Source organism: Dromaius novaehollandiae, chromosome 1 (assembly GCF_036370855.1).
Source record: "Dromaius novaehollandiae isolate bDroNov1 chromosome 1, bDroNov1.hap1, whole genome shotgun sequence".
Classification (NCBI taxonomy): domain Eukaryota; kingdom Metazoa; phylum Chordata; class Aves; order Casuariiformes; family Dromaiidae; genus Dromaius; species Dromaius novaehollandiae.
In genome coordinates, this window is record NC_088098.1 from 148,329,023 (window position 1) to 148,356,989 (window position 27,967).

At 40.6% G+C, this 27,967-nt stretch overlaps 1 protein-coding gene across 2 annotated transcripts in view; it reads right to left on the reverse strand.

Annotated features, from left to right (window-relative positions):
- Positions 1-27,687, reverse strand: part of CRACDL (CRACD like) — a 68,126-nt gene extending 40,439 nt beyond the window's left edge. Inside the window, exon 1 of one of the 2 annotated variants that reach the window (XM_064502292.1) lies at positions 27,522-27,687. In XM_064502292.1, the coding sequence (XP_064358362.1) occupies positions 27,522-27,646 (125 nt within the window). In that variant the 5' untranslated portion in view covers positions 27,647-27,687. Of the gene's footprint in view, positions 1-4,128; positions 4,371-27,521 lie in introns of those variants that run through there. The other variant, XM_064502296.1, reaches the window with a different exon arrangement.
- Between the last annotated feature and the right edge of the window lie 280 nt (positions 27,688-27,967).

The following is a 27,967-nucleotide window of genomic DNA, read 5'->3' on the forward strand; positions in this document are numbered from 1 at the left end:
ACCTGCAGAGTATTTTCCCTGTGAAACCCCTCCCTGGTTTAAGATCCCTTTGGCAGGAAGCTCCCAAGGGCACATTTGCTCTTGGCTGCATCGCTGGGCAATGGAGGAAAGAAGACACTTTGTATTAATATGTCTGAATCAGCTTCCTCAGAGGAGATGCCTCTCTACTGAGCATTAAGGGAACCCAGGATTGCCTAAGTGCCCACAGCCAGGTGCCCTGCATTCCCATCTCCTTCCTCTCACCCCCTGTGCTGAGTAAGCCCCAAAGGCTATACACAAACTTAAAAATGATGTTGAAAAGAGGCAGAAAGGAAAAGACCCAGCTCGGAATGTATGCCAGTTGTCACTGGGCTCCTTTCTTTGAACACCTCACAAGTGTTTTACTCCAACAGTCAAAGATCCGTGAGAAGCAGGTTATTAACTTATGACTACAACAAGATTATTATGGTTAATTTAACATGTGCAGGCACTTAACTAACTACTGTTGGGAAATATTTGTCATTAATTCAAAAATTTCCTACACGATATCTGCCAAATTGGAGGTAAGTGAGCTGCAGAAATCCAGCATGACATAAAGGGCTCATCTGCCATCACCTTTACACAATCTTGAGCTCTGCCTGATTTAAATGAGCACAGCCAAATGTACCGCAGCACTCATAAATTAAATGACATTGGCATTCAGATGCTAGAAAACCTAACTTAAGAGTATGCTCTCCCAGGCACACGAACAGGAGCAGAGAGGCACAGAGCCTCCCTATGCAGAGTCAAAGGGACACCATTTGGTAAGAAGGTGGCAGAGCAGCATTCCTAATAAAAGCTCAGAGAGCAAAGCTGTGCAAGTAGAAGCTGTGGGCTTTGCCCCTACCTTCTGTTATAACTGCCATGATGCCAACCAGCTCACACAGTACAGAGTAAATCCATTTAAGTACCTTATTCAAGGACAGCCTGTATCTCAGGCACTGCACAGTGCTCCAGGACCACCACATCCCCCTGCCCCGGCCACTCCTGGCTAGGGAACTTCCCATGTAGAGCTGCCGGGTTTGATTTGTTCTCTTGGGGTGGCAGGGGAAAAATCTGTATGTACAAACCTAGACACGGTAACAAATCAAAACCCATTTCCAAACTGACTGATCTCATGGCCTCTCTGAAGGATCCCAGCATTTCTTGGCTTTTCCTCTTTACTTTTACAGGTCCAAAATCACAGAAGAGAAGGCTGGGACAGCCATGAGGTCAGCATTCACTGAAGCTTCCTTTCTCCTATCCAGTGTCTTACATATTTTAGTCATAAACTCTTTTACCCACAAAAGCACTTTAGCTCTGTGTTTTTACAAGACCTATCACTATCAGACGCATCCCACCTAATTAACTGCTTTCCACTGTAGGGGCTCCATGCATTGTCTTACCTTCTTCAGTTCTCTCATGAACAGAGCATGCTTTGGTCTACTTAAATCTTTGCGCTTTATGTAGGCGTATCAGGGTAAAACTTAGGAACATAACACCAGAGGGGACTTCCTGAGCCACTCAGTCCCCTATTGTTGCTGGCAAATATTTCATATAATCATTTCACAGGCTGATTAAACTCTATTTTGAAAATAATTCCATTTTTCCCCATTCCTTTGGCTGAAAGGCTGTCCCAGAACTTCATAGTCCTGATGGTTAGAAATTTCCAGATTAAACGGCCAGTCTATACCTATTTAGTTTTGTGCAAACACTATCTTTTTGTTGAAGCAGCTTTCCTCTCTCGCAGGTTTATTTAGACAAGACAGCTATCTCCCATTTCAGCCTTCATCTGTTAAGCCAAACAAGCCAAGGCACTTTAATTTCCTCCCACAGAAAAGCTCTCCTTCCCCTGACCAGCTTACTACCCCTTCTCCACACTGTCCCACTCTGAGCTCATCCTTTCTGGAAGGCAGATGCCCAAAACTGTACATTGCATTCCAGATGGCCTTTACAGCTAGACGATGCAGAGGTCACTTTTGGTTTTAAGCTCTCCAATTCCCAGTTAGACTTGCAAAGGTTGGTAGAAGGCACTAATGAGGAAAGCATTCACCTTCCACCTCTAGTCTGTTCTATATTTTGGTGTCCAAGGATATTTCTGAAGGGGACTGTTTATTATTGGGAAATACCATTCCCTGCAAGGCCTGTGTTCCAAAAATCTCCCTAAACTTGCATTTTTCACAGGTCCAAACACGAGATTTCTGATGTTGGCTGCCGACATCAGACTGCAGTGCCTGTTCAGATTCTTTTTAAACCCCTAAGGGCCAGCATACACTCTCATGGCTGGACTCTCAAGCGTCTGGCCATCTGCACGCCTGCAGCATGCCGCCAACGTAGATGTAACAGGAGGATATTTAGCATTTTACATGCAGCTGGTAAATGTACTAACTCAAGCTTGAAGAACATCTGACCCTATTTGCTTAGGGGCCTCCTTCCTTTTAACATTTTTTCAGACATTTTAAGCTGTACTTGTGAGTCAGGTCAATGTGCAGGGAATGAGATGTCTAACAGAGTCCCCAGCTGCAACAGAAGACTATTACTAAGATGACACTACAAGGCTTTGTGAACAAAGAAAAGCAAGAAGAGCTAGACAACTTAATCTCTCGGGTCCCACGCTATGAGGGTGTTGCTTTACTCAGACAGGTAGATCAAAGTGACTAAAGAGGTTTCCACTGTTAACTGTCTCCTGAAAGTTGTTGTCCTTGAGACAGGAACAATTAAATGAAATGTGAAGCACCTCCTCAGATATTTCCCCTCCGCTGTCCTACATCACGTGAACGCTCAGCAGTGTGAAGTTACGCACTTACGATATCCTTCTGTAATAAAGAATATCCCGCCAGCAGAAAGATATTTCCCTGGTAAAGATTTTTTCTTTCTTCTTGAATGGACACATGCACTGTGGGTCCTCAGGATGCATGTATGAGCTTTCCCATATGTATTACACAGACAGAAAGCTTGGGATCCCAAATTAAACATGCCCACTTTGAAAAGCAGCCACTGTATCAGGTATGCAACTTGAGACTCTGGGAATTGTTTTTCTGAATACTAAGAGTGGAAAATATCAATTGAAACTACACTTACTCAGTCTCTCTGAAGAAATCAGGTCCTGAATGCCTTTGAGTCAGCACTCAAATTAAGCAGCTTCATATTAGAGATAACTAAAAAATACAGCTTAAAAAAAGCCTGGTCTTTTACATCTCTATTCAGAATGCACTGCTACACTCTCCCACGCAAAAACCCTACAAAAACTCTTGTAGTGTAACTGTCCTAAAAATATGCAGCCAGGTCTTTAGCTGATGTCACTTGGCAGGCCTCTGCTGGAGCTACTTGGAGCAGTGCCAAATCATCCTGCTGAAAAGCTGAAACATACTGTTTATAGACTTCTGAAAAAAAGCAAATTAAATAGCTTGTACACACCTGGAGACATTCATTTCCACATTCCTGAAAATATGAAAACTGTCTTTTCTGTGGGAAATGATACTTCAGAAACTGCCAGGCCACCTCTGTACAAGCATATGAAGACACATATGAATATACTCGGGTATACATACCATGATCTCTGGTGGTTGTGAATAAAGAAAGGAGGCTATAGCACAACTTTTTTGTTCTGTTTTTTTTTAGAACAGCCTATTGCTTTAGTTTTTACATTTGTCAAAGGGTTTCTACTTGTAATCTGTCAAAGTAAAACCAAAAAGCAGTAACAAATCCTTTTGTGTTAAAAACCACAGGCAATGATTGCCAGCCCCTGCAAACAATACTTACTTAGAGGAACTTGCTGCTTTCCATTTTGTAAACATGCTGCAAGGAGCCAGCTGCAGTGAGTGCGCGGCAACCAAGAGTTCCTGATCACTTAAGGATTTTTCATTAGCCAATTCTACAATAAATTAACTAGAGAAGTTTAAAGGTTGTTTTCAGCACTTTATAAACAGAAGCAACATGGAACTAGGGAAGACAGTTCATCTTTCCACTTAACTTTTCTACTTACCATCTGATGAAACTTTAATAAGTACAAAGACAGGTCAATACCTGCACAATTGAATGTTGTGCATCTGTGTAACCAAGAAACACATTATACCTGTAGGAAATTAACTTTTAAAGCAAGTCAAACGTGAACCTTCTCCAGCTGCTTACCTGCATACGTTCCTGTTTTGCCAGATTCAATATAATACAAAAGGCTACCGGTGTTTCAAAAGGAATCTCTCACCTTGCCAAACATTTAAGCAGTAACAAAAACAACAGAGGTACTTTCAGGATTGCACGGAGGTTTCTGTAAAGTCTCGATTCGGTTCGACTTGGATAACGCACCCTACATCTCACCAATTATCCATCACCGGGCTACGCTATGCCTTCCCCAAAGCGTGAGTTATTAACACTGCCCTGATCCCATCATCAAATGATCCCTAGATCTAATGCCGAATGAGTCAGTCAAAGGAGAAAGCACCACTATCCCCGAGTTGCTAGGAGACAAGCAGGGAGTTCCTGACCTGAATTCTTAGCGGAGGCTGATGTTGCTCAGGAAGCTCCGGCTCTTCTTGGAAAGACAGAGACGTACAGAGCGTCTCCAGAGCAAAAAGTTTCTAAAAGCTACCACATAACACCACCCAGGACAAAGGGTCAAGCTACTTGTGCAACAAAAAGGCACCTGTCATGAAAACAGGGAGCTCGTGTGCAAAAAATTCAGGATGAAGCTCCTATTCTGCTTGCCAGAAAAGCTAGAACATTTTTAACATTAAAATAAGATCCCTGTATTTCACTAATCAAATCTTGTCATTACACAAAATAGAAGAAACCATCCACCACTCACAGCCTGAACATGAAGAAATGCAATGACAAAATATTAAACATATGAAAATCGAGAAAATAAAGTCATCCCAGCTAAACAAATTGGCTTAAAGACCCCTCACTGCTGCATATGCTAAAAAACCGAACTCTTAACAGAACACTGAGCAGAAGCAAATCAGGTGAGTTAATGATAACACAGAACTTTAAATCTTTAAAAAAACAGAAAATGCAAAGTTACTACTACACTACTGTGTTTAGCTTGTAACCTCCTCAGTATGCATTCTCTAAAAGATGAAAAATAAGAGCCAAATTAGACCTGAAGAGCTAAAGAATCTCTAGCTCCCTTGGATGGCATATAACTGAGCCTAATAATCCTTTACAGCAGAAGGAGAGGAATAATCACTTCTTGGGTGTAACTCATTACAGTCCAATGTAAAAGTCTCATACAGAAGAGATGAACTGTATCTGAAAAAATGTCTATTTGCTTTCTACTGACTCTGACGGGAGCCTGGGGTGACCAGCATTGTAGATACGTACAGAGGCATGAGAGGAATCCCATCCCTTATGTCAGGATGCATCATCATCCTTTTTGGAAAAAAAAACAGCGAAGGGCAAACATGAATGCCGTGTTCCTTAAGGCTTCCAGCCAAGACCCAATCTAGAGCCACTCACCTGGCTGTGTGTTTTACATTCACAGGCATGTAAAATAAGGCGGGTACAGAGGAACAGCCATCCCCTTAGCAGCAAAGGTGAGAAAGCGATGCTGAACACACCAGATACAGTATTTCCCCCAAAGGCTGGAGGTGCCTCCCAGGGACCTGAGAGGGTGGGAAAAGAGCAGGGGCATTGGTGCAGAAGCAATTTCTTTGATTCCAGCCAAATGCTTCCCCAACCCACCTGGCCATATTCCCACATATGGGAATTTCTCAGGAGGTCTCTGCCAGTCCAGACTAGGAAAGGCAACAGCCAGGGATATCTGTGAAGACCCACTGCCCAGTGAGGGCTGTAGTTCCACTATCATCTTTGGAAAGCATATTCTCTTTGTAAGAGATTTGCAGCAGGTGTATGATCTAGCCATGGCATGGGCAGAAGCACTTTTAAATAGGGGACTGAGGCATAGAAGACTGGCTGGCATATCACATCTAGAAAAGTCCAGCTATGATGTTAAAATGGAATTATTCCACAACTTACTTTAGCTTTTTGTATTAAAAACAACAACAAAAAAGTTTGAGTTGAAGAGATATGAACACAAGTGTCTTTGCAGAAATGCCAGACCATCTGAACCTGCGCAATGGCACACCTAATGTTTACTGCAAAAGTGTGTGGTATACTCCAAAAATGGCTCCCTAGCCATTATTATATACAGCCCGATTCAGTGGCCCCAAAAAACTGCGTTCAGCACAGGCACAGGGTTAGTAAACAATCTCTTAACTGTGACTGAAATCTCTCCCTCCTCCATAAAATTCTGTATTTACCCAGGGAATCAGTCTGTCCCTGCAGTAATTACAACAGCCCAGAAGCAGTTAAGTATCATAATGCTTAAAATACCTTTCTGAAAAAGAGCCAAAGCCCGAAAATGTTGATAGGAAAATTATAGTTCTTTCGTTCTCCCCTTCTCTCATCTTCTTGCAGAAACAGGAAGAGCTCAATGTTGAGTCCTCTTCCAACAGCACTTAAATTTCCAAATAAAATAGTTATGGATATCATGACTCAGAGAGCAGCAAAACTGAATTAAGCCAGATTTTAAGAGAGTCACAATAAAAAAATCATTATAGATAACTAAGTAAAATTTGGAGGAAGGAAACTGCAAAAAAATTATAAATATATGCTTACCTGCTATCAACAAAAAGCTGATCACAAGGGAATACTGAATATAAGTTGGAAATCATAGCTCTGTGCAGTGCAACTGTATTTTAAGTAGTAAAAGTATTCTGAAACATTTTTTGTGAAAGGCCATCCTAAAGATACCACAATCAGAAGGCAGAATAATGCAGAGAATCTACTCATAGAAATATCTGTATTATAGACAGCACTGGATTCTTTTTTTTTTTTTTTTTTTTTTTTTTTTACACTATAGATTCTTTTTTTGCAAGTGAAATTGAGTGGACATCACTTCAGTGCATTTTTTCATACAAATTCTCCCAAATGGTCTTAATGTTCGGTAATGTGACAAGCTGATAATAAATAGCAGAAATTAAAGAAAACGGAAGACTTGGCAAAAAGAAAGGTGCAGCGAATATGAGCACTCAATAATGAGGGCATTAGTAGAGGCAAAGAAAAATTTAAAGGCACAGGTGTGGGAGGTGTGGGAAGAAATGGAGAACTGCTGAGCCTGAAAGAGAGAGGGAAAGGGAAGCTCTTTCAAGAGACGAGAATTTCAGATGTGAAAGAGACACTACAACAGTGGCCAGGCTGTAAAAAATTGTGCAAGAGTACAAGGTGCTAACTTAGCAGAATATTAAAAAAAAAAAAAAAAAAAAAAAAAAAAAAAAAAAAAGGACAGAGATAGTGAAGTAAGGGGGAAAATACTTTTGATTTGTCTGTACACAGACTGAAGGGCATTTACCAGGACTGTTATATGGATAGAGAGCCAAGGCAGATATCTGGTGCTGAAGGCAATGCTTCAGGTAGGTGCCAGGACCCAGCAATCTCCTGGCCAGAGATGAGCAAATAGCTCACTCAGTCAGTGACCTGTCATTGAAGCTGTTGGCAAAGTTGCCAATTATGGTGTGGCCATTAATTTTCTTTAGGTATCTCAAGCATAACCAAAATTCTGTGAAGACTCACAGGCAATTTTTTTTCTCCACTGGGTGGAAGAGGGGTAGGAGTAGTATATGGAACAGAGTGATAATAGGCAACAAACTCATGAGAACTGCCAGATAAGAAAGCACTTTTATGCAGGAGTTAGCAAAAGGGTATAGACAGGAACAATGCTGCTGGAAATGCTGATTCAAGTGATAGCCTGGATCTGTCACTTTCCCTCCCTCTTAACACTTCTTGTGTTCATGTCTTGAACAAAAAGAATGGGTGAGTAGCAGAAATAGACTGGGGTGGGGTACAGAAGAGCCATTCCATATTGTTAAAAATAACCTGTCAGATCTTCCTCTTGCGTAACCTGGCATAACTCCACTGACTGCATTTTATGCCAGCTGAAGATTCGGCCAAATATATTGAATAACTCGAAGAGGAAAGAAGCAGTTCCTCATTTTGCCTGCGTTCATAAAACCATCTTTAAAACAATACTGAGCAGGTTTCAAGAAGGCACGTGCCTATTCCAGGGGAAGATACTTAAAGAAGAACTCGATCTTACTGATGAATAAAGAAGGAGTACGAAGTACCAAACTCATCAGACATACTTGGTAACAAAATATGTTTTTAAAAAATTGCTTTAGTCAGATATGTATTTTTAAGGCCATGTAAAATAGACACTTTAAAATAGCCTGACTTTAATGTCTGAAAATCAAAGTCTGCTGTCCAAATATCTCCGCAAAGGTAAAGTTTTGCAGTAACTGAGGTATTTACGTAACCCAGTCACATCTCTGCATACATCAGTAATACAGTACCGAGAAGCCTCCTGGTCGCTCAGATCCAGCACGGGCCATGTGAAGCATTGATTCTCGCTGATGAATTGTAACCAAGCAACACGGCCAGCTTCGCTCCAGTCTATTGTTAATCCGAGCTGAGGAGAATAGCAGCTCTTGGTCATCAGGAGAATAGCGCTGAAAATCTGCCAAACTTGGAGTACCCTAATTAAAGGATGCCATCACTCCAATGCTAGATATAGTAAATCTTTACCCACGTTTAATAGAAATAAACCGTTATTCCCCTCTCAATAAAAATATAATGACGTGCCTGAAGGCAGCATAAAAAATCCTGTTGGTCCATGACTGTCTTATAAATAATCTTTAAAAGAGAAGTAGTTCAAATTTACTTAACACAAAAACTGCATGGTAATGAATTATTCATCTGAGCAGAGGGACAGAAATACTGTCTTTTTGTTAGTCTGGTTATTAGATGTTAAGGGAAAATAAAGACTACTGGACTTTCCCAGACCTTTCTGACAACAATAACTAATCAGTAATAACACAGATGAGATGGAAATGAAGTGAATACTTGAAAAATTCTTTGAGAGTTGGCAACCATTTTCTATGCAAGTGTCTGAAATTGCTATTAGTTCATACATGAAATATAGCTATTACATCACGTACATGAACCTAATTCACGACAAGGGCATTAAAAATTGAGGTTACAATACTGAATCTTATTTTACTGCAGTTGAAGTCCGAGTGGTGGTATTATTTGTTCTGTTTAATGCCACAGGCCTGGACATCAAGATCAAAATTCATTGTAAAATGATCCGCTGTTGCTCCTTATGGGAATAAGGAGACACAGTTTGCCAATAAAACTCTCAGTTACTAAAGAACCTGAATTTTCAAGGTGTCGCAATCCCAGCATTTTACCAACAACAAAAAACCTCCTCATACATGAGTTAAGAATAAGGCACAGAAATGACTTTTTCATAATGTAAAGGACGGGCCAGCAGCTGCGTGCATCTCTCCAGTTATAAAAAACCAAAGGACTGACCTGTACCTGCACCTGCTAGACTTCTGGGCTCTGAAATCACACTCCCTGAAAACAAGTTTCCAAAAGAAAGGCTGAGCACTTATGTAAGATACCATTTCCCTTTTCAGTGAATTGTGCTTCTCTTTAGAAACTTTATGTAGAAGCCCAATGCAAAACCACATATATTTCCCTGTGAATAAAAGTAGCAGGGCAAAGTAACAAATTGTGATGGTATTAGCATAAAACAGATTTATCAATGCCTCTCATAATTTGGAATATGGTAGATCACCCGCTCTGCTTATGCCCTGCTCTTCTTAGTCCTTTTCCACAAAACAGATTCTTAGATATGGTCTTCTCAATCTCATAGTGGGGTAAGCAGCGCTGTATTTACTATTCCACATGGACCACCACTGGGATCTCGCAATGACAAAAATGATGCTTCTTTTGCATTCTCTGTTTAGGCAATTTAGTATCTTAATTCTAATTTCTCAACACTGCCAAAGGTTTTGACACTCCACAGAACTTCTGACAGGGTCAGATTCTGCCCTCCTATGACATGAATTCCCAGCAACTTCAACTCAGCTGTGAGCAGATATTTAAAGCAGAGCTTGGTCTTATTTCCTTTTCCCCTCATACATTTGCCAGATGGCTTTATTTAGTGTATATTCCCTGGACTGGCTCTCAGATTGATTTTTTCCTCTACATTTGCCATCTGCTGGTCCAAACAGCTAAATGATAAACTTGCTTTTCCATCTCAGTATTGATTCATTCTTGCTGTCAACTTGGCATCCAAAATAGTATGACAGGCAGATGGGCAGGTCTGGGTAGGGGCTCACTCTACCAAGAGGAATTTTCTTTTTCTTGTGCCTTCAAGAGCTATTACACCAGGAGTAGGAGTAAAGTTTGAGAGGGAATAAAGCATAAAGCCAGAGTGAAAGATAGGTACTGAGATGAACTGAACCATGTCGTCTCAATGATGAATGGACTCCAGTTGTCACTATGAAGCAGGATGCGCAGCCCCAGCAACTGGCATTGTGTGGCCTTGTACAAAGACAAGATATCATATTGTACAGTAGCTAAGGACAGAGAATTGCATAAGCACTTCCAAGAGATACAAATGCTCTATGGAAAAAAAAAGGACTTAGATCCTTCAAATTGCTTTCCAGAGTCTTTGAGAACTGTCTTCCTCTTTTCAGTGGTGAGGTACAGGGACTTAGGTGAAACAACTGAATACGTCTTGACCTGAAGGGACACAGCAAGTGTCCCCCTGGCTGGGGAGCAGGAATAGCAAATAATGGCTAATCAGTCCAGAGCTCTGGCAGCCAGGACAGAAGCCAGCAAAACTGCAGTGGCAGGTGGCTGGAAAGGGTGTGAAGAAGAGGATAGAGGAAGCAGAGAGGGAAGAAGGGGGGAAAGGTGCCAAAAAGTCTTGCTACTACCCCACCTCAATGCCTATCAGCAAGATACTACTAAGTTGACTGTATGTGCATGCTTTATCTATCTTGTTGATTTAAACTCAGAGCTTTTCAGAGCAGATTCTGTGTCTTGAGTATGTGTTTGCACAGTCTCAAATACAATAGCTCATTGTCTTGGTTGAGTCCTCCGAGTGCTACAAGAATACAACTAAATAATAAGAGCAGTAAAAAGTTTAGTGCTATTCACACCCGAGAAGATCTCTCAAGGCTCTGGACAATCCATAGCCACAGCAACATCCTTTACAAATAAAATTGCCAATCCCCTCATTATTATTGTTGCCTTCTCTTAAAGGTACTTTTAAGGCAGAAAAAAATCATTCATTTGTGGAAAAAATATTAATTTCATTTCAGATTTATATGCCACAAAAGGCCAACTGTTTATCCAAACAGTCTAAGTGAACAAAAACTTGAGAACTCCCAGTTTGATGCTTTTCTGTCTGCTTAAATTTGCATATACACTTCCCTTTTCTCCTGTATTTTTGGTGGCTCAGTGAACATCCAAATAGCCTGCCTGCTCTAAGTTTTGCATCACATAGTTAAGGAAGTGGGAACAGTGTGAGGTATGCAGAATCAAGATCTCTTAACATTTAGATAATTGCTGACCCTAGTTTACCAGGGACTTCCAACTACGTTTATGAAACTAATAAACCTGCGCCAGCTGTTTGATGCCCTTGATCTCAGCAGCTCTGATCCAATACCCACTGAAGCCAAAAGAAAAATTCCCTAATTCCTCAGGGATTGCTAAATCAAGCACAATTAGGCTAGAGTGCAACTGATGTACAAGAGGTATAAATTCTTTTACAATGCAAATTCCTTCACTACTGAACTGTATTGTACTGACCCCCATGCTCCAGGTCTTACTGTAACCTGATGCTTCCTACACCAGCACTCAAGGGAGTGGTGCTGAGAAACATATTTCATAAAATTCCCAAGCTGCTTGATATGCTTCATGTTAGTGGTTCAGAAAGAAACAACAATCAGATTTCTGATTGTCATCATGAATGCAAGGATGAAAATTCAGTGACAAATTCTGAAATGTTACATCTGCTTTGAGAAGGTAAAACCATAACCAGCCAAAAATAATGTGTCACAGAAATATGTAGAACAGCACCAGATCTAGCAAGATACAGCACAGGCCAGGTCTATATTTGAAAGCTATACTGGTATAGATGTTAGAAAGTATAATGAAAAAAGGACAGGATGACTGTACCACCAGTCTGCCTAGCCATGGTGAATAAGAGAGGATCTCTTGGGGAAAGGAGTGCTGGGATGGGGAACAAAGCAGCTTTATTCTTTTTGCCTTTTTATTAAGACTAAATAGCTTTCATGTTGTATAGCTTGGGGTTGTGCTCACCCATGGATAACACCAGAAATGAAGAAAAGGAATAATACGGGCTCATCAGCATATTCAGTCTCCAGAGGGCTTGTCCAGCTTGCACTGTGGTCCGTGTCCCTGCATGTTCACCACTACTGTCACCTGCTCCAGCTAGGCTGAAGTTGATGCAAACATACCCAGCTGTATTACTGATAAACCATTAACATACACATTAATGTATGGTTGGGTGCGCAATCTGAAAAAAAGGGAACATTGGCCTGCCAGGCAGCTACTGGTAGACAGGATATAGGTAATAAGGTACCAATATAGTTTCTTTCTCTTTGTGCATATGAATATATTCTGAATACCTTTACGATGATGCAGTTGCATCCATTCTAGGCAGACTTCTGCAATCTTTACTGTATTATAATTACTCATAAAAGTTCTATTACTGCAGAAGGACAATGTCCAATGAAAGAATGAGCAATTGTATAAGCAATGAAATGACTGGGGAACAGTACTACCAGTCTCCTCCCAGGTGTGCCCACTGTATTATGCTGATGACCCAAAGTGTAATCCCTTGGGTTCCCTCTCCTCTCTGTACGCTAAATCACCCTCACAGAACCGCTAGCTCCCTCACTCTCCTTTCAGTTACCATCCAGGCAAGAGCAATGCTGTGGCAGGGCCTGAGCTAAGCACGTGCGGACTGGCTGCTCCATACCTCTGTGCTGGGCTACCAGGCAGGAAGCCAAACAGAACAAAAGAAATAGCCATTGTCTGCACAGTTGCTGTATGTAGCCTCTGAAGTACCAGGATGAAAAATTGATATAAATATGGTTATTTTTAATAATCTCCTTTTCTTATTCTCCTGCCCCTACCACACATTTCAGTTTACTCTGTTTGCGAGTCTGACAGCACTTTGCGCATGATCCATTTCTGCAGCTCATTTCTGGTGCAGGTTGCCCCTGAGCTCCACAAGAGGCAAGAAGCAGCTCCAGCAAGAAGAAAAGGGGAGGGAAACAAAACAGAGGTGATAAATCCTAAACATACCCAAAAGATCTTTCTGAACATCAAAAATGGATCAGGAAAGCTCTTTCTCCTTTTTAAATGTACTGTTTTGTTTCTAATGCCATGATACACTATCTGCAGGATATTTCTTTTAATTAATCTGTTCTAAAATAAGTTGGGCATGGTCTTGTTACTAAAAAATGTATGTTTTGATGATCACACAGCGGAGCAAAATACTTTGCTAATCTGGAAAAAATTTTTAAGTTCTACAGTGTCTTTAAGATAATAGTGTTTGAATACTTTTTATTTATGACATAAACCTGGAAAAAGTACAGTTTTCCCTCTATTTAAGTCGGTTTTAAAAGTCTTGAAATTGGCAGTTCTATGTAAATTATTTACACCTTTGCTTTTTATATAAAATCCACATTGATTTATGCAGCACAGAGTGTCTTTATTTCTTGATTAAATCCCATTCAGGCTTTCACCATAAGCCAGTGATATTTTATTAGAGGTGAGATAATAGTGATACTTGTATTAATTTCCTTAATTATATTCAGCTGCTGGTAACCTTATGAAGTGCTACAACTTTTAGGTCCTTTGAGTGGGAGGGCAAAAGGGTGAATAGCTTGTGATCATGCAATTAAAGTCCACCCTGCATGCAAGAGGTAGATTAAGACTGCACAGTGAACCTTGACTGTGACTCACTCAAATTTACGCTTTGACTCAGCAGCCTAAATAACACTCTTTTCAAACAGTTTGCATAAAGCTGTCAGGATCCAATTGTTGTTTCAATTTGACACACAATATGTTACCAGACATTCTAAATCTAACACAATTCCTTAAAAACTAAAAACATTTAAAAACTAAAATGGGTTCCCATGGTGTTTTAGAATCTGCTGTTCCTTAAGTGGCCGAGAGTTTAATAAGGAACACTGGGAAGACCAGTTAAAATTTAAAATTTGTTTAATTAACAGTCTTTTAATGCATCTAGAATAGCTGCATATTCCTATCTTCAGTAGCTCTCTCACCCTCACTAGCAAATGGCTTTTGCTTCCTTACTCTAACCTATGAAAGTAGATATTGTCTCCAGATCACTATATGCTGTACAAACATTGTGAAGTACAATATTTTAATGACATGACAACAGACTCTTGGTGTGGCATTGTCATGAACTCTCAGCTTTGGTCCAAATATGATAACAAAGCAAACAGAGTTAGGATGAGCGCTGAGTGCTTTTGTAAGTTCTACCCTAATCCCATCCTAAAGAGTGGATGGAGAAAATAAAATTGTGTAGTCATTTATAAATTTTACAATGAAAATTGACCAATTTGTAGGTTAGTCAGTTTTATTTGGCCTCATGATTCAGAAATAGGGCCTTAATTAAAATAATGACTAGTCAGATAAAAAAAGCTAAAAGGAAATGAGGCTTTATACTATAGAGATGCAGCTGACAAAATAGGCTGCTATTTGAGCAGACGTGGTTGGAAAAACAATGAAATACTTTTTGTCAGAATTTGCAAGTTCATTTAAACGACCCTTTTTGTGGGGATGAAGCCAGGAAGCCCAGAAGCCCCTACTGGAGACTCCTGCCTCCTTGGTGAGTTTGTTCTCTCAGGGCTTTGAGGCCTCACAGCTCCATTGCTGGCTACCTCCCTAATGAAGGGGCTGATGCAGACTTCCACCGTCATCCACAGATCCAAAGTTCCCATGAGTCTAACACGCAGATATATACTGAGACGCATCTTTTTGCACACACAGCCTGCTGTTGTAACTCAAATTATTGTTGTGATTGAGCTAAAACTCATGACTTCATTCAGAGTAAGAGTGCAATGCAACCGAGCTGGTTATCAAACCAAACAGTTGAGGCAACATGAATCAAAGTTAGAGAACTAGACTGAAAGGTTACTAGCTAATCGTTAATAGGGCTTTTTTTTTTTTTTTTTTTGCTTTGACTAAGAAAAGCTAGAGAAAGTTTATGCAAAGTTTGAAGAAACCAGACCAGAAAGCTTTTGTGCAAGTGACAAACAGTTCACAGTTATCTTTGCTCAGAGTCATTCAGCATTAGATCCACAGGGCCAGCTTTTACTAAAATGTCCTCTCAACATGAAGAAAGTTGTGGAACCAAGTCTTTTCTCTACAGCAAACAGAATTTTGTTTCCTTAAAGCATTTTACCAGAGTCCAAATATAAAGCCTCACACACTTGTGCTAGCAGTGCTCAGTTATAAAAGAGATGGTAACCAGCTGAAAGAGTATAATCTTGTTAAAACAGCAGGTCAGCCAGCATGATTCTTCCATTTACTGTAGATCTATTATAAATGCCAGAGAAAATTCATCAAATGTCATTTGCTCTGATAGCTTTGAGAGTAATCAACCCTCAGTCCCATAAAAACTTTGACTCTTCAAGGGATGAAGCCCACTTGGGGATCCTGGAATAGATGATCAGATGTGCAGTATTAAATGATTACACACTCATGATTTCAACTTGCTTCTAGGAAAAGAAATCTCTCTTTTTTCCCCTATCTTCTTCTACTATTAAATTTCAGATTAAAAAACAACTGGGGAAAATTAATAACACAACTTCTTGTTGTGATTGAGTTAAGCTTTACTGAAACAGTGGCTTTAATTCAGAGCAAGTGTAAAATGCAGCTGAGCTTCTTTATCAAAGCAGATAGCTAAAGAAACAGAACCATCATCTATACATGCATGGCAAGTCTGAAGAAGCAGCTGATGTTGTGGGCCAAGAGAGATGTCCCTGAAGATTGCTATCACAAAGGCAGATATCTGTATGGCGGAGACCTTTTATGGGGGGAAAGAAAGAAAGGAGAAACTCTGCAGGAAAAAAAATGCAGAAAAGGCAGCAGAAAGGCAGTGAAAGGGCCAGAACAGGTGCTGGGAAAACTTCCCAGAAAGGCCTGCTGATAGCATTGCCTCACTGGTGGCAGAAAAAAGTAAGGAACGATGTGCAGAGAAGCCTCCCTTTTCTTTTCTGAATCCTACTTCATCCATGGAAACAAGGATTTTATTTTATTTTTTAATTATCAGGATTGGATCAGATATCAGAAATTAACATTAGCTAAAACTTAATAAAATTGCCCATTTTTGACCTCAGCTGTGACAGCCTGAACTCAAAGGAATTCAGGGTCACAGCCACAATTCTGATCTGGCAGCAGCTCCTAGTTCTCTCTTGCCTGAGTATGGTTTTGTTCATACATAGCCACTAATTCCTCCATGCTTTCAACTGCCTGTGCAAAAGTGGAAGCAGCGGCAGCAGATCCACTTGCATTTTTTTGAGTTTTGTTGATTTTGTTCACAGTTGCAGCAGGAATCACTACTGGCAGACCTGCAAAACTCTGCCATTATTAACTCTTGAAGTTAATCAAGAATGGAAGCTAATTGTGAAGCTGATTTCATTAAGAAATGAAGCTGGTGAGCTTGATCTATGAGCATGAGGCCACAGATGGAATGACAGCTACGCAGCACGCCAGCTAGTAGGACCCTATGCTTGCAGGAGCTGTGCTAGAAGGCACCTCTCCTGTGCTGAAGTCCGTCCATCTATCACAGGAGCCAGTAATGCTCCTCTTGGTGGCTGTAGCCCAGCTCACCAGACACATTACCTGTCACACCACCATGGGACCCAGCACAGCACTCTTTCAGACATTTATACAAGAGAAGCAGGTATGTGAGAGATTGTCCAGCCAATAGAAGAGCAGACTTTCTGCAGTCCCTTAGACTTCTCAGCTGACTGCAATATGTGCCACGGTTTCTCAAGTTTATTCAGTTGTATCTAAGAAATATGAAACTTAAGAGGAGAAAATGTCAATTCATTCACAATATAAGCTCCACCACAAATGTGTAGCACTGACTGGAACTGACATTTAAGATGACCCACACCCTATATAAGCCTCACAAAAACTGCTTATCCATTTTTCCAGCTTGGCAAACTAAGCCTCCATATTCAGTGTCAAGCTACAACATTTGTTAAAATAATTCTTGGCTTCCTTCCACTCCAAACAAACTCACTTTCATCTCATTTTTGACTCAAGACAAGCAGAAGTGGTGAGGTTTAAAAGCAGAGGTATAAAAGCCTTCAATAGGTAGAATGCTAATTTTTGTACACCTTTTTTTCTTCCACATAAGGATAACGGAAGGTTATGGTTATTTTTGAGGTCACTGTCTCCAGTTAAGAGTAAAACATGAGCTTTAAACGAATCAGACAACCGTGGAACAATTTTAATCCCTGAATGAATAAATCCCTCGGGGGACCTGGATGCAGAGAAATCAATGGGTGATTCCATTAAGCCTTAACAGTGAGTAAGGCACAATCTGGCTTCTACAATGAACCTCAAAGCCACAAATCCTGTCATAAGAATTTATCAGATTCATATGATCAGTCATCAGCGTACAGAGCCTGATTATATCCCTAATGTCTTCTGTTCACAGCAGCTGTCGGAACAACATTGTGCTGTATCATCTTGGGGGTTAGGGCTATAATCTAATGAGGAAAAATATAAGACTGTAATAAGTGTTAACTGTGTCAAGACTCATTTGTTCCAGGGAATTCCTACCTTTATCAGCACCCTGCTGCCCACTGACCTGACTTTTACCTAAGAATTGTTAGCTGTGACTGTGGGGAGCTTGTCATTTGCTCACACAGCCTTTCATAGAAACATACGAATGATCTCTCCTGCCCTACTGACTAGAAGTGCTCTCTCTTACTGTGGGATCAAACACAGATCACTCACGCAGTACTACAAAAAACTCCACCACAGGCTGGTTCAGACAGAATCATGCCTTAAAAAACATCATCACAACAGAAGCAGCAGTTTCCCCTCCCCGCTAATGTAACAAACCCCTCATCTGCTGGCATCTGCCAGGGTAATAAGAAAATCACTTTGGCTGGTATGATTGAAACAGTCTAGCCCGTATCTAGTAGCCTCTGTGCCTCAAGCTGCATCTGTTCTAGTAAATTGAATGCTCTCGGGACTGCTCTGTGGCACAGAGGCCAGTGGCTTGAAACCATACTATTAAACTCTCCCAGTCTTCAGAACCAAGAGTGACTGCATCCGGACTGCTTGCTGAAAACACTCACGAGCCTGTCTAACTGTGGGACCTTGTGCAGGACTGCTCTGATGATTTAGCAGTGTAGATGATCCAGTTCCAATGTGAACGTGGAATTCAGTTCAGGAATGCACCCTGGCACTGTTTAGTAGTACAGTTATATCTTCAGTGCCCAGTTCCTCAAACTATCCAGATCTGGGACACGTTCAGGATGCCCTACAGCTCCCTTTTGGCTTGCATGCTGAAGTTTCCTTCCCTTGAAAGCCAAAGGCATGTGAATGGGTAAAGAGGGTGGAAATAACACATATACATATATTGTCCAGACAGAGCTATGACAGAGGCATGGCACATCCTGTGCTCCGAAATTTAGTGAAACAAGTTTGACTGTTTAGATATAGCTCTAGAGAGTCAAATTTTCAGAGACATTAAATGCTTAAAGATGAAGGTGGGAGCTAACACCCCTTGCAAAGAATAGGAATAGCTTTTTTTTATATATATATATATATATATGTATATGTATATGTATATATATATATATATGTATATGTATAGTATAGTAGGATTTTCAGAAGCTTAAGTGCCTAAATCTCATTGCAGCTGACTGGAATTATATTCCTGAAAATGTTAAAAGCCTCTCGTTAAGACAGATGCTTCTATTATCCCTAGGCACCGAAGTAAACTGCCTCCAACCCATTTTGCTGCTTTACGAAAGAAAGAAATAAGAAAATAATACTACAAGCCAGTATTTTCCTCTGTCTCCTTCTTCTTCCAAGTAAATAAATAACAGTGCCTGCATATTTCTGCTTGGAGACCTTGGTTCAGGCCTATCTGTGAGCAAATAAACAGAACTTCCTTGGAAGCTGCTGACGTTGATTTGAGCATTGACAGATAGCAGGAGGCAGTTAGAAGACAGAGAGAAGTAGTTAAGCAGTTTAATTCATATTAATATGACATCTGTTAAAGGGCTTTTCAGGAAGTAATTAAAAGGGAGCCCAAGTCATAAAAAAAAGAACAGATTAATTTTCACAATGACACAACTTTTTTCCAGCATTCCCCCACTGACATGTGTTACCCAGAATTCTGCAGTCTGAGCAATTTAAAGCACCAGCATACAGTGATAACCTCATCTTATTTAAAAAACTAAGAGTAAAGAATCACAGTTCTTAGAATACAAAACAGTCATCATCAGTATGTTTGGCAGCAATTAGTTAAGGTGACTTTATTGTCTGCAGCATATGTTCTTCCTACTTTCATCTCACTTGAAAAAAAGATGTGAAAAAGAGCAAGGCTATAAGATAAAAAAAAATGTATGCATTGGCTCCCACTATTTTGAATCAAAAAAACTTTTGAGATAAGTGCATACGTGATGTGAATACACGACAGCAGCAAATTGGACAATATCTTCTTATTAAGCAGGTTTGTGAGGAACAAGAAACCCACAATCCAGATGCAGTCTTTAACTTCACTTAAACAATTTGGGATTGAATGATATTTTGGGGGATACACCTGGACAAGAAAGAAAGTGAATGCGTGCCCTTGCCAGATGGGTCTGAAAGGTCTCTCTGGCCTGCGTAAAGAAAAAATTTTCTCATTTCTGCTATAAACTTATTAGTGTACAAGGAGAAAATGATAGCACACGCTGATACAAGCCAATACACCACATTAACCATCATGGTAAATAGGAAGGACAGAACTCACAAATGTGATCCTCCTTCATATAACAAGGCCCAATTTTTTTTTTCCAAAATGATGGAGATTGATTAATTTTTGGAAGCCAAATTTAAGATACGTGAAATAGGCTCAATTTTCAGAAAGTGAATTTTGAAAAAAAATCAGGCTTCTTTAGAGTCAGTCCAGCTTCAGTATCCCAAAGTCACTAGCACTTATGAAAATTCAGAACACTTATGTTCACTCAAATACTCTAACCTGTCTTTCTTCAAAAGCTCCTCTTAAAAATCTGGGAAGAATACTGCTGATGAGCATACCATTTTCATTTTCATGCTTGGATGATGTGGCAAACTAGCAAAATCTAGCTACCACAGTTGGCCTGGACAAACAAGCAAGACGCCATGAACCAGGATCTCTACATGTCTGTTTATACTTGCAATTCTGAGGACACACGTATTTAAGAGATTATTGACTTATGTTAACCGTCTATTTTATCAGTGATCAACTCCAACAATTTTCCCATCTGCTCTTTTTGATTCCCACTCTTTTGTATATTTTTTCATGACATATTGGCAAAGCAGCTAAGAACTGATCTCTATTTGGCTAAAGAAACCACATAAACTCTTATTTTATTATGATGCTGCCACCTATAGTTTTTCTGAACACCACACTATCTCTATACAGTTTAGATACTAACTTATATTTATAAAAAGACATAAGTTTACCCTTTGATAAAACTCTACACCCCCATAAGAGAAATGTGAAATAAAAGGTTTGGGGAATAATCTCCTCAACTTTTTCAGCCCTAAAGATCTTTCCAGTTTTGCCCACTCTGACGTTCTGGCTCATGAACACTTTGTCATTAGCACGTCTGATAAAAAAATGGGCGATTCTTAAGTGAATGCTCACCAAACCAGCATGAGTGGTTACTTCCAAATAACAGAAAGTATGCCTGAGCATACTGCTTCATCAACAGCTTCAACACTACAATGCAAAAGACAGAGATGGAAACAGAATCCAAAGTTTCTGTGAGGCTAAATAGAGCACTCTAACTAGCTGCAGCTTTCTGTATTTCATTAGTACCCTGTTTCTGTACCCTGGTTAGTACCACTAAGCAATGACGTTAATTCTCTTCACGTCCCAGTGTTTTTCTGTAAAAATGTTTTTTTAAAGCTATCATGTCATTAAGTAAAAAGCAGATCTTGGTGAGGTCAGCACTGTACATCTGTTTGTTGCAGAACAGCAAACTGATGTAAGTTCATGATTTTGCTGTTTTGTAGTCTTACAAGCACAGAGACTTAAGCCGTATGAAACTCTTCATTTTCCACAGTGTTCCTAGCTATGAAGCTGTCTACTCAGCGGTCATGCCTTAAACATTATACCAACTCAGAAGGTCCACAGCTTCAGGAGTTGGCAGTTCATTCTGCTAGCAGTGAAAGTAGTTAGAAAGACAGACAGCATATCTGTCCCTCCTTAACCTCTGATCTGTCCAAGTACCTGTGTCTCTCTTGTACAATGCCATGGTCAGCTGAAGTAGCGCAGCCCTCAGTGGATCCTGCTTCTGCTTGTTCCCTCTTAAGAAAATCTACTTAGAAGCAGCCTCAGGGCTGCTCTGCCCTCATTCAGTACTGGACAGGACTCCTTCAGGAACCACATTTGTTTTACTCACAGAAAAGCAGCCGTAAGATAGCAAAGGGCATCACACTTCAAAGTACGTAGTGCAGCATTTATGACTAAATTTCCCTGCAAAGTCACATTGGAGCCAAAGACTACAGGCATATGCTGCTCCTAGACACTGAAGGTTACAAACACTGAACTTAACTCCTTTCATGACCTCCCTATTATCTACTACTTAAGACTGAACAGAATTACTTGGTACATTTTTATGAAGTCTGCTTTTTACTAACATAGGCTTATACTGTGGTAGTATGGCAGCTTCAGTTCCACTGGGTCAGCAGAACTAGAAAAAGAGTTTAAAAGCTCTGCCAAATCCTTAATACCTTGCAAAGAGCTTAGCAATACTGATTCCAGTATTAAGGAAAGAATGTCACAATTCTAAGATTTTAGAATTTAAGAACTATTTTTGATGGCACACACTGCCCTTTTATCTACATATCTAACTCCTTCTTTAAGCTCCATGCTATAGTGTATATATATCTTCTTTCTTCAGTTTTAGAATATTTTTAAGAAGGAAAGAAATCTAGTCATGTGTAGAATCAAATAAAACCCATAATTCTAAAAGAGAGGAAGCCAATAGCATTGTATTAGACAATGAGTTAAAAAATGAAGCTGTTCTTTTGTTATCTATTTTTCTTTAAGTAGAGAAGTTGCTAAGGCTGATGTGATAAAAGAAGAATGAAATGGAGAAAGAGAAACTGCATAATCTTTCCATCTTATTTTATCGCTTTCAGGTACAAAAGGGTAAAATTGCAACTTTTTCTCCCTGTCCAGTACTTCATGTGTTGCATATCAGAAAACAGAATAAACCAAGTTTTTATTAAACAATACCATTCAAAACAAACTGACTTTCAAAAAATTCCTCTGCTGATTAAAAAAGGAGAGTGAATAGATATTGTTATCCATTGAATTTCATAAACTCTTGGAAACTGTAGCTTAGCAGTGCAGAGCTTTTTATAATTCTGTGTACTGTCCAGAGTGTGCCTTTCCTTTATTGATTCAGACTTGCATATCATTAAGTGCAGCCATAACTGAAAAAGCTGTATTTGAGTACAGTCAAGATACATTCCTTGGATGATTCTTTTAAAGACTGCTTCTGTCTTACCTAGAAATTATCCTTCAAGAATCCCCACTGAGGTTGGTAAAAGTGTACCTAGTACGTTTAGATTAAGTCATGAGCCAAGCTACAAGGACAAGGCCGGTACCTATTGACGTGATGTCATCAGAAAGCTTAGTTTGTAAAGGATACCACCAAAAGCACCTACCACCTTACACACAAGTGGGTTTCTGGCCCAGTTTTTCTCTTCACATACTGCCCTGCTTGACTGATACAGCCTACTTGAAGCCAGCTGAAAGCACGGAGAACCATTGGCTGGAGAATTTTGAGAGAAACAAAAACTAAATGGAAGAAATACCAAAGAAATTAGTTCTATCTCATTCTCTTTAAACATCAATATGTAGGCTCAAAACCTGTATGCCCTAAGTAAATATTCTTTAATAGACTTTTTCAAGGTCACTAAGAGTCAATGGTGACAAACAGCTGAAAAAATTCTACTGTCTCTCTTACACTTGTTTTGATTCATATATCTCCAAGTCATCAGTTTAACTTCCCTCTTGAATCATTTTAAAAACTGACAGAATTTAAGCCACCTCAAATACATACTGTGAAACTCACCTACAAGCTGCTTTTTAAATATGCTCCACAAAGGTAGATACACTATCTGCTGTTTAAAGGGTTCTAAGACATATTTCTGTTAGTTAAATGCCTACAAGCACTGCTGGATAAGCCATCACTGCCAAGAGGAATTACACTGACTTCAGCTGAGGCTATACAGAGTATGGGCACCAAGTTTAGTGAGACTTGCAAGAGGTGTAGACACAATAAAATATTACCCTTCAAATCAAAACAATAATTATTTAAATCTCAGCCTCATTAAAAACTGCACTGCTAGTTGCTTTAGCATAAACATCCAATACATTTATGCTATGCTTCCAAATTGCTGTCCATATTTCCCCAGGTGCCAAGAGACCCAATTGCTTCTTTTTTGAACTGCTAAGATTTTTAGCTTCTCAGGTTACAATTCATCAAACTAACGCGTGCACTTTACACTCAAAATTCTGATCAACTAGAGTACACCAGAATTACTGTACTGATTGCATCATTCACTTTTACATTTAATTTTAAAACCTTCCATTTTGAATGTATTTCAGAGCAGCCAAGGACCCACCCGAGCCTTCTACACTGCACTGTTGGAGAATCCAGAACGTCTACCTGCAAAATATTAATCAAATTTCCTACTGAATTTGAAAGATCTATTACTGACTGTATGATATCACATTCATTTGATGAGCAAATCACAGCTTAGCCTTCTTCACATGGGGTGATGGAGTGGGAAAGAGGCTCCAGCCTCTCCACTGAGAAAGTTCTAGGGAATATGAGGAGGGAGTTATGCAAGTATTGGCTGATCCAAAAACATAAACTGAGAGGAGCCAACCTTATCAAACCCAATGCTGAAGGAAAGAGAAAAATAATTCTGAGAGAGTTCTACTGACCTGAGGTGAGTAGCAATCCACAGAAACGTCAGAGTACAAATAAAGCCATCTTCCTTAAGGTATGATTTTATCTCTGAATGGCTATTTTACTACAACAAAATGCATAACTAAATGGCCTCTTTCCCTGACCTCTTTGCATGGCCTCTATTTTCTCTTCAATAATACAGAACCTTAAAGCTCTCAGTAAGAGAAGACTGTATATTTAATACCTTGGGCACACTATGTTTTAGTGGTTTATGATTGAATTTCTTCTTTCCTGTGATTGTTAACTCTATTTCAGAGTATGCAAAGCTGTGAAATGAAGTAGTTTTTCTACACAAGTGTGTTACAATCCCAGAATATACGAGCTTTGTTCCACTGCCTTCCAACAAAGATTTCCATGTTCAAATAATGCCCTTTAATATTCTGGTTTGATACAAAACAAACACATTCAATTCATCAGAGCCTATAGCCCCAGAAAGGCACTTTCTAGATGTCTAGACATCTGAAAACATAAATATAAATATGTTTTGCATTGCCAGATATATATTACCTTGAATAAGTCAAACCCAGCCCTTGCTGTTAAGAGGTGAAGCCTCAGAGGGTAAGAGAACTGATGCTCTCCAGCTGTACAGGACGCTGGACAAAAGAGCATAAGTAAAAACAGACTTAGGAGACACCTTCACTTTCTGCATGGCAAGTGCTCTGCAGGGTCTTCATCCACAGCACGATTTGGTTATGGTACAGCATTTAGAGACTGGCTGTGCTGGCACAGCACATCTGAAAACAAGCATGGAACAACTGGATGCCCTGTGAGGCAAAGCCCATTTATTAAATCTTCACAAAAACACAGGGAGAATTTGTCTCTTGTTGTTGTTAGACATTGATGCGCTCACTCTAGTCCTGCTGAATCTGAAATGCAGCTTTGCTACCTCAATAAACATTTGCCTCAGACATTTCCACAATTTAATCATATTTTCAGTTCTTTCATAATAATTCAGTGCCCAGTCTCTGCTTTCATGGAGCTCTTTCTTTTCTCCTCTTTAATACTCTTCCATCAAGATTATAAACGTTATGTCTGCCAACCAAGCAACATTTAATACGTGGCTGATAAAGTCCTGCAGGAACGGACAGCATGGGGTGGCATACTACTATAGGCTGCATGTGAGCAAAGCCCCTTTTCTCTGGAGTGCTCACTGGCAGATACGAGGCACTCACATTTCTGTTTGGTAAATTAGAAGTAACTCTGCTGTAGCCAATGAGGTTACATTTTTTCCAAGAGAAGAATCAGACTCTATATATCTGTTAGCACACTTCATGCTAAAGCAAATATTCTTATTTAAAAACACATTAAAAGTAAAATTCATAAGGTCATTATGAAAACAAAGAAACAAGACTGTCTACTGTCTATAAACTCTGAGGTCTATTTATAAACAAATTAATTACCCATCACAATAACCAAAGAAATGCCTACTTCATCACCACATCAAGCTAAATGCACCTGCTCCCTTTCCTGTGAAAATAAATTAACTCACATCGTGAAACTGCCTTCTTTCAATGATTAAAGAGCTTGAAAGCAAGCGCCAGTAATAATGTCACATTTTTTCCTTCTGTAATCTAATCTTTGCCCTGTAGAAACTGCTGATGAGAGCTTGCTTCCACTTAAAATTTACATAAAAACAATCCATATCATGTTACATAGAAAAGGATTAGTGCTCCAGTGTTATTGGCATGGTGATACAAGGAATGAGAAATTTTGCAATGCAAAAACAATGCATGGCCTTGTATCAGTATCAAACAAGCTTTGATGCATGGTTACTATTTTTGGAGGCCAATGATACATGAGTGATAAAGCAAAAGAGCTTTTTAAATGATGACAAATACAGGAGAATACAATGCACTGGGGTAGAGGACATGAGTCCCAGCTGAAGAAATATTTATGGAAGCTAATTATGATATGTTAGATTTATAACGGAAAAACAGTAGAAGAAAAAAAACTTCTGGAGGACCTTGTGTATGTCAATCTGAAATAACAAATTACTTTTGGACAAATGATGTAATATACAGTCCACTGCACACTTCTAATTGACATTTATAGTGCTTTAATTATATTATTTATATTTATGCAAAGCCTAAGACATTCACGATTCTATGCAAATTAAATACAATGAAACAAGTTACAGAAAAAATGCAACTTATTATTAGTGTGAAATATGCAGGTATTTCATGTGTTTATATTCATATTAAATACATGTATAATTTTTTTCCTGTTTGTTCTATGGCAAAATCAGCAGGATGATGCATTCCCAATTGAGATAAATTTTATTGCCCTCTTATAAAACTCTGGAGATTCCTACACAATGACTTAAGATTTGCAAGCAACAACATCAAAAGACCAATTAAAATTCAATACACACTTTACTGAAAGATTGCCCATACAAGCTAATATAATAATGAGAAAAATAATTTGACTAGTGAAGTTGCAGAACTCATGTCCATAATTTAAAGAGGAGAAGAAATCACTGTGTTTAAGGATAATTTTACGCCATAAGATCATAAGATTAAAAGATCAGTTAGTATGAAGCAGTTCTTATGAAAAGTTTGAGAAACACGAGAAGGGAAGCCATAGCCTTCTGGTACAAGAAAACACACCAGTAAACTAAACGCTAAATTTTGAAGCTACATTAAGCTGATGAAAGCGCAAGCTTAGTTAACCTCAAGTATATTCACATTTGACAGACTTCAGAATGTAAATTCCTAAGCGCTTTGTGTACGTGGAAAATAGTGCCTGTGCCTTGCAATAAAGTTTCTTCAGCACACAGATTAAACGCCTATTTTAAGTCAGAGCAAGTATCTCTCCGCACCATGCTCTCCGAGGAAAACACGGGTTCAGGTGCGCCTTTAGGCCACACGCACACATAGGGGAGGAAATCAGACCTCCTTCCCCGCCAGCTGGCACTTCACGCACTCCCGAGTCCCACTGATCCGACGCTGGTGCCCGCTGTGGCGCGCATCGCGGCCACGCATCGCCTTCCCTTTCGCAGGCTACACGTCGCAAGGGCCACGCCGGCGCGCCGCGCTGGGCGCCAACGGCCGCAACGGCGCTAACGGCCCGCGCGCGCGCGCTCGCGCCGAGGCCCGGGCGCTTGGAAGCGGGACCCCGCAGGGTGGCGCTGCCTGCGCCGCCGGGCTGGGCGATCGCGGCGGGCTCGGGGTGCAGGAGGCCGCCCGAGCCGCTTCCAAGAGCGGCCCTTGAAGAAAAACGCCGCTCGGGGCGGCTGCCCCCCGGCCGCGTCCCTCTTCGGACACCGGCCACCACTTTCCGGCAAGTTTCCCCGCTTCCCTCCGCGCAGCGCCGCAGGTAACGAGGCCTCCCGCCGGGACGGGGAGGGGATTGGGGGGGAAGCGGACACCCCCCCTCCCCCGCGGGGCTTGCTTCACTCACCTGTGGCCCCTGCGCGGAGCGAGGCCGGCGCTTTCCGCCGCCGCGCGGCCCCGCCAGGACAGCGTTTCCCGCGGCTGGCAGCGCCCGCGAGGCGGCGGCGAGTGAGTCAGGCGGCACCGGCCCATGCGAGCGCGCCGCGGCCACCTGCTCGCAGCCTGCCGCGCCTCGCCTCGCCCCTCCCCGCCCGGCCCAGCGGGCGCAGCCGCCACCTGCAGCGCGGGAGCCGCCCGCCCCCGCGGGGCCAAAGGCGAGGCAGGGCCGGCGGCCGAGGGCAACTGCCTGGAAGAACTGGCAGAAAATGCATCCTTGAATGGCATAAATGAGTATTTTCCCATTTCGGCATGTATCTATTTCAGTAAAACTCTCTCAAACCTGTACGTTCTCGTTTCAGTGGATAGGGCTACGTGTGCTTTTTATGCCCCCAAAAGGTCTCCCTGGTGTAAAGT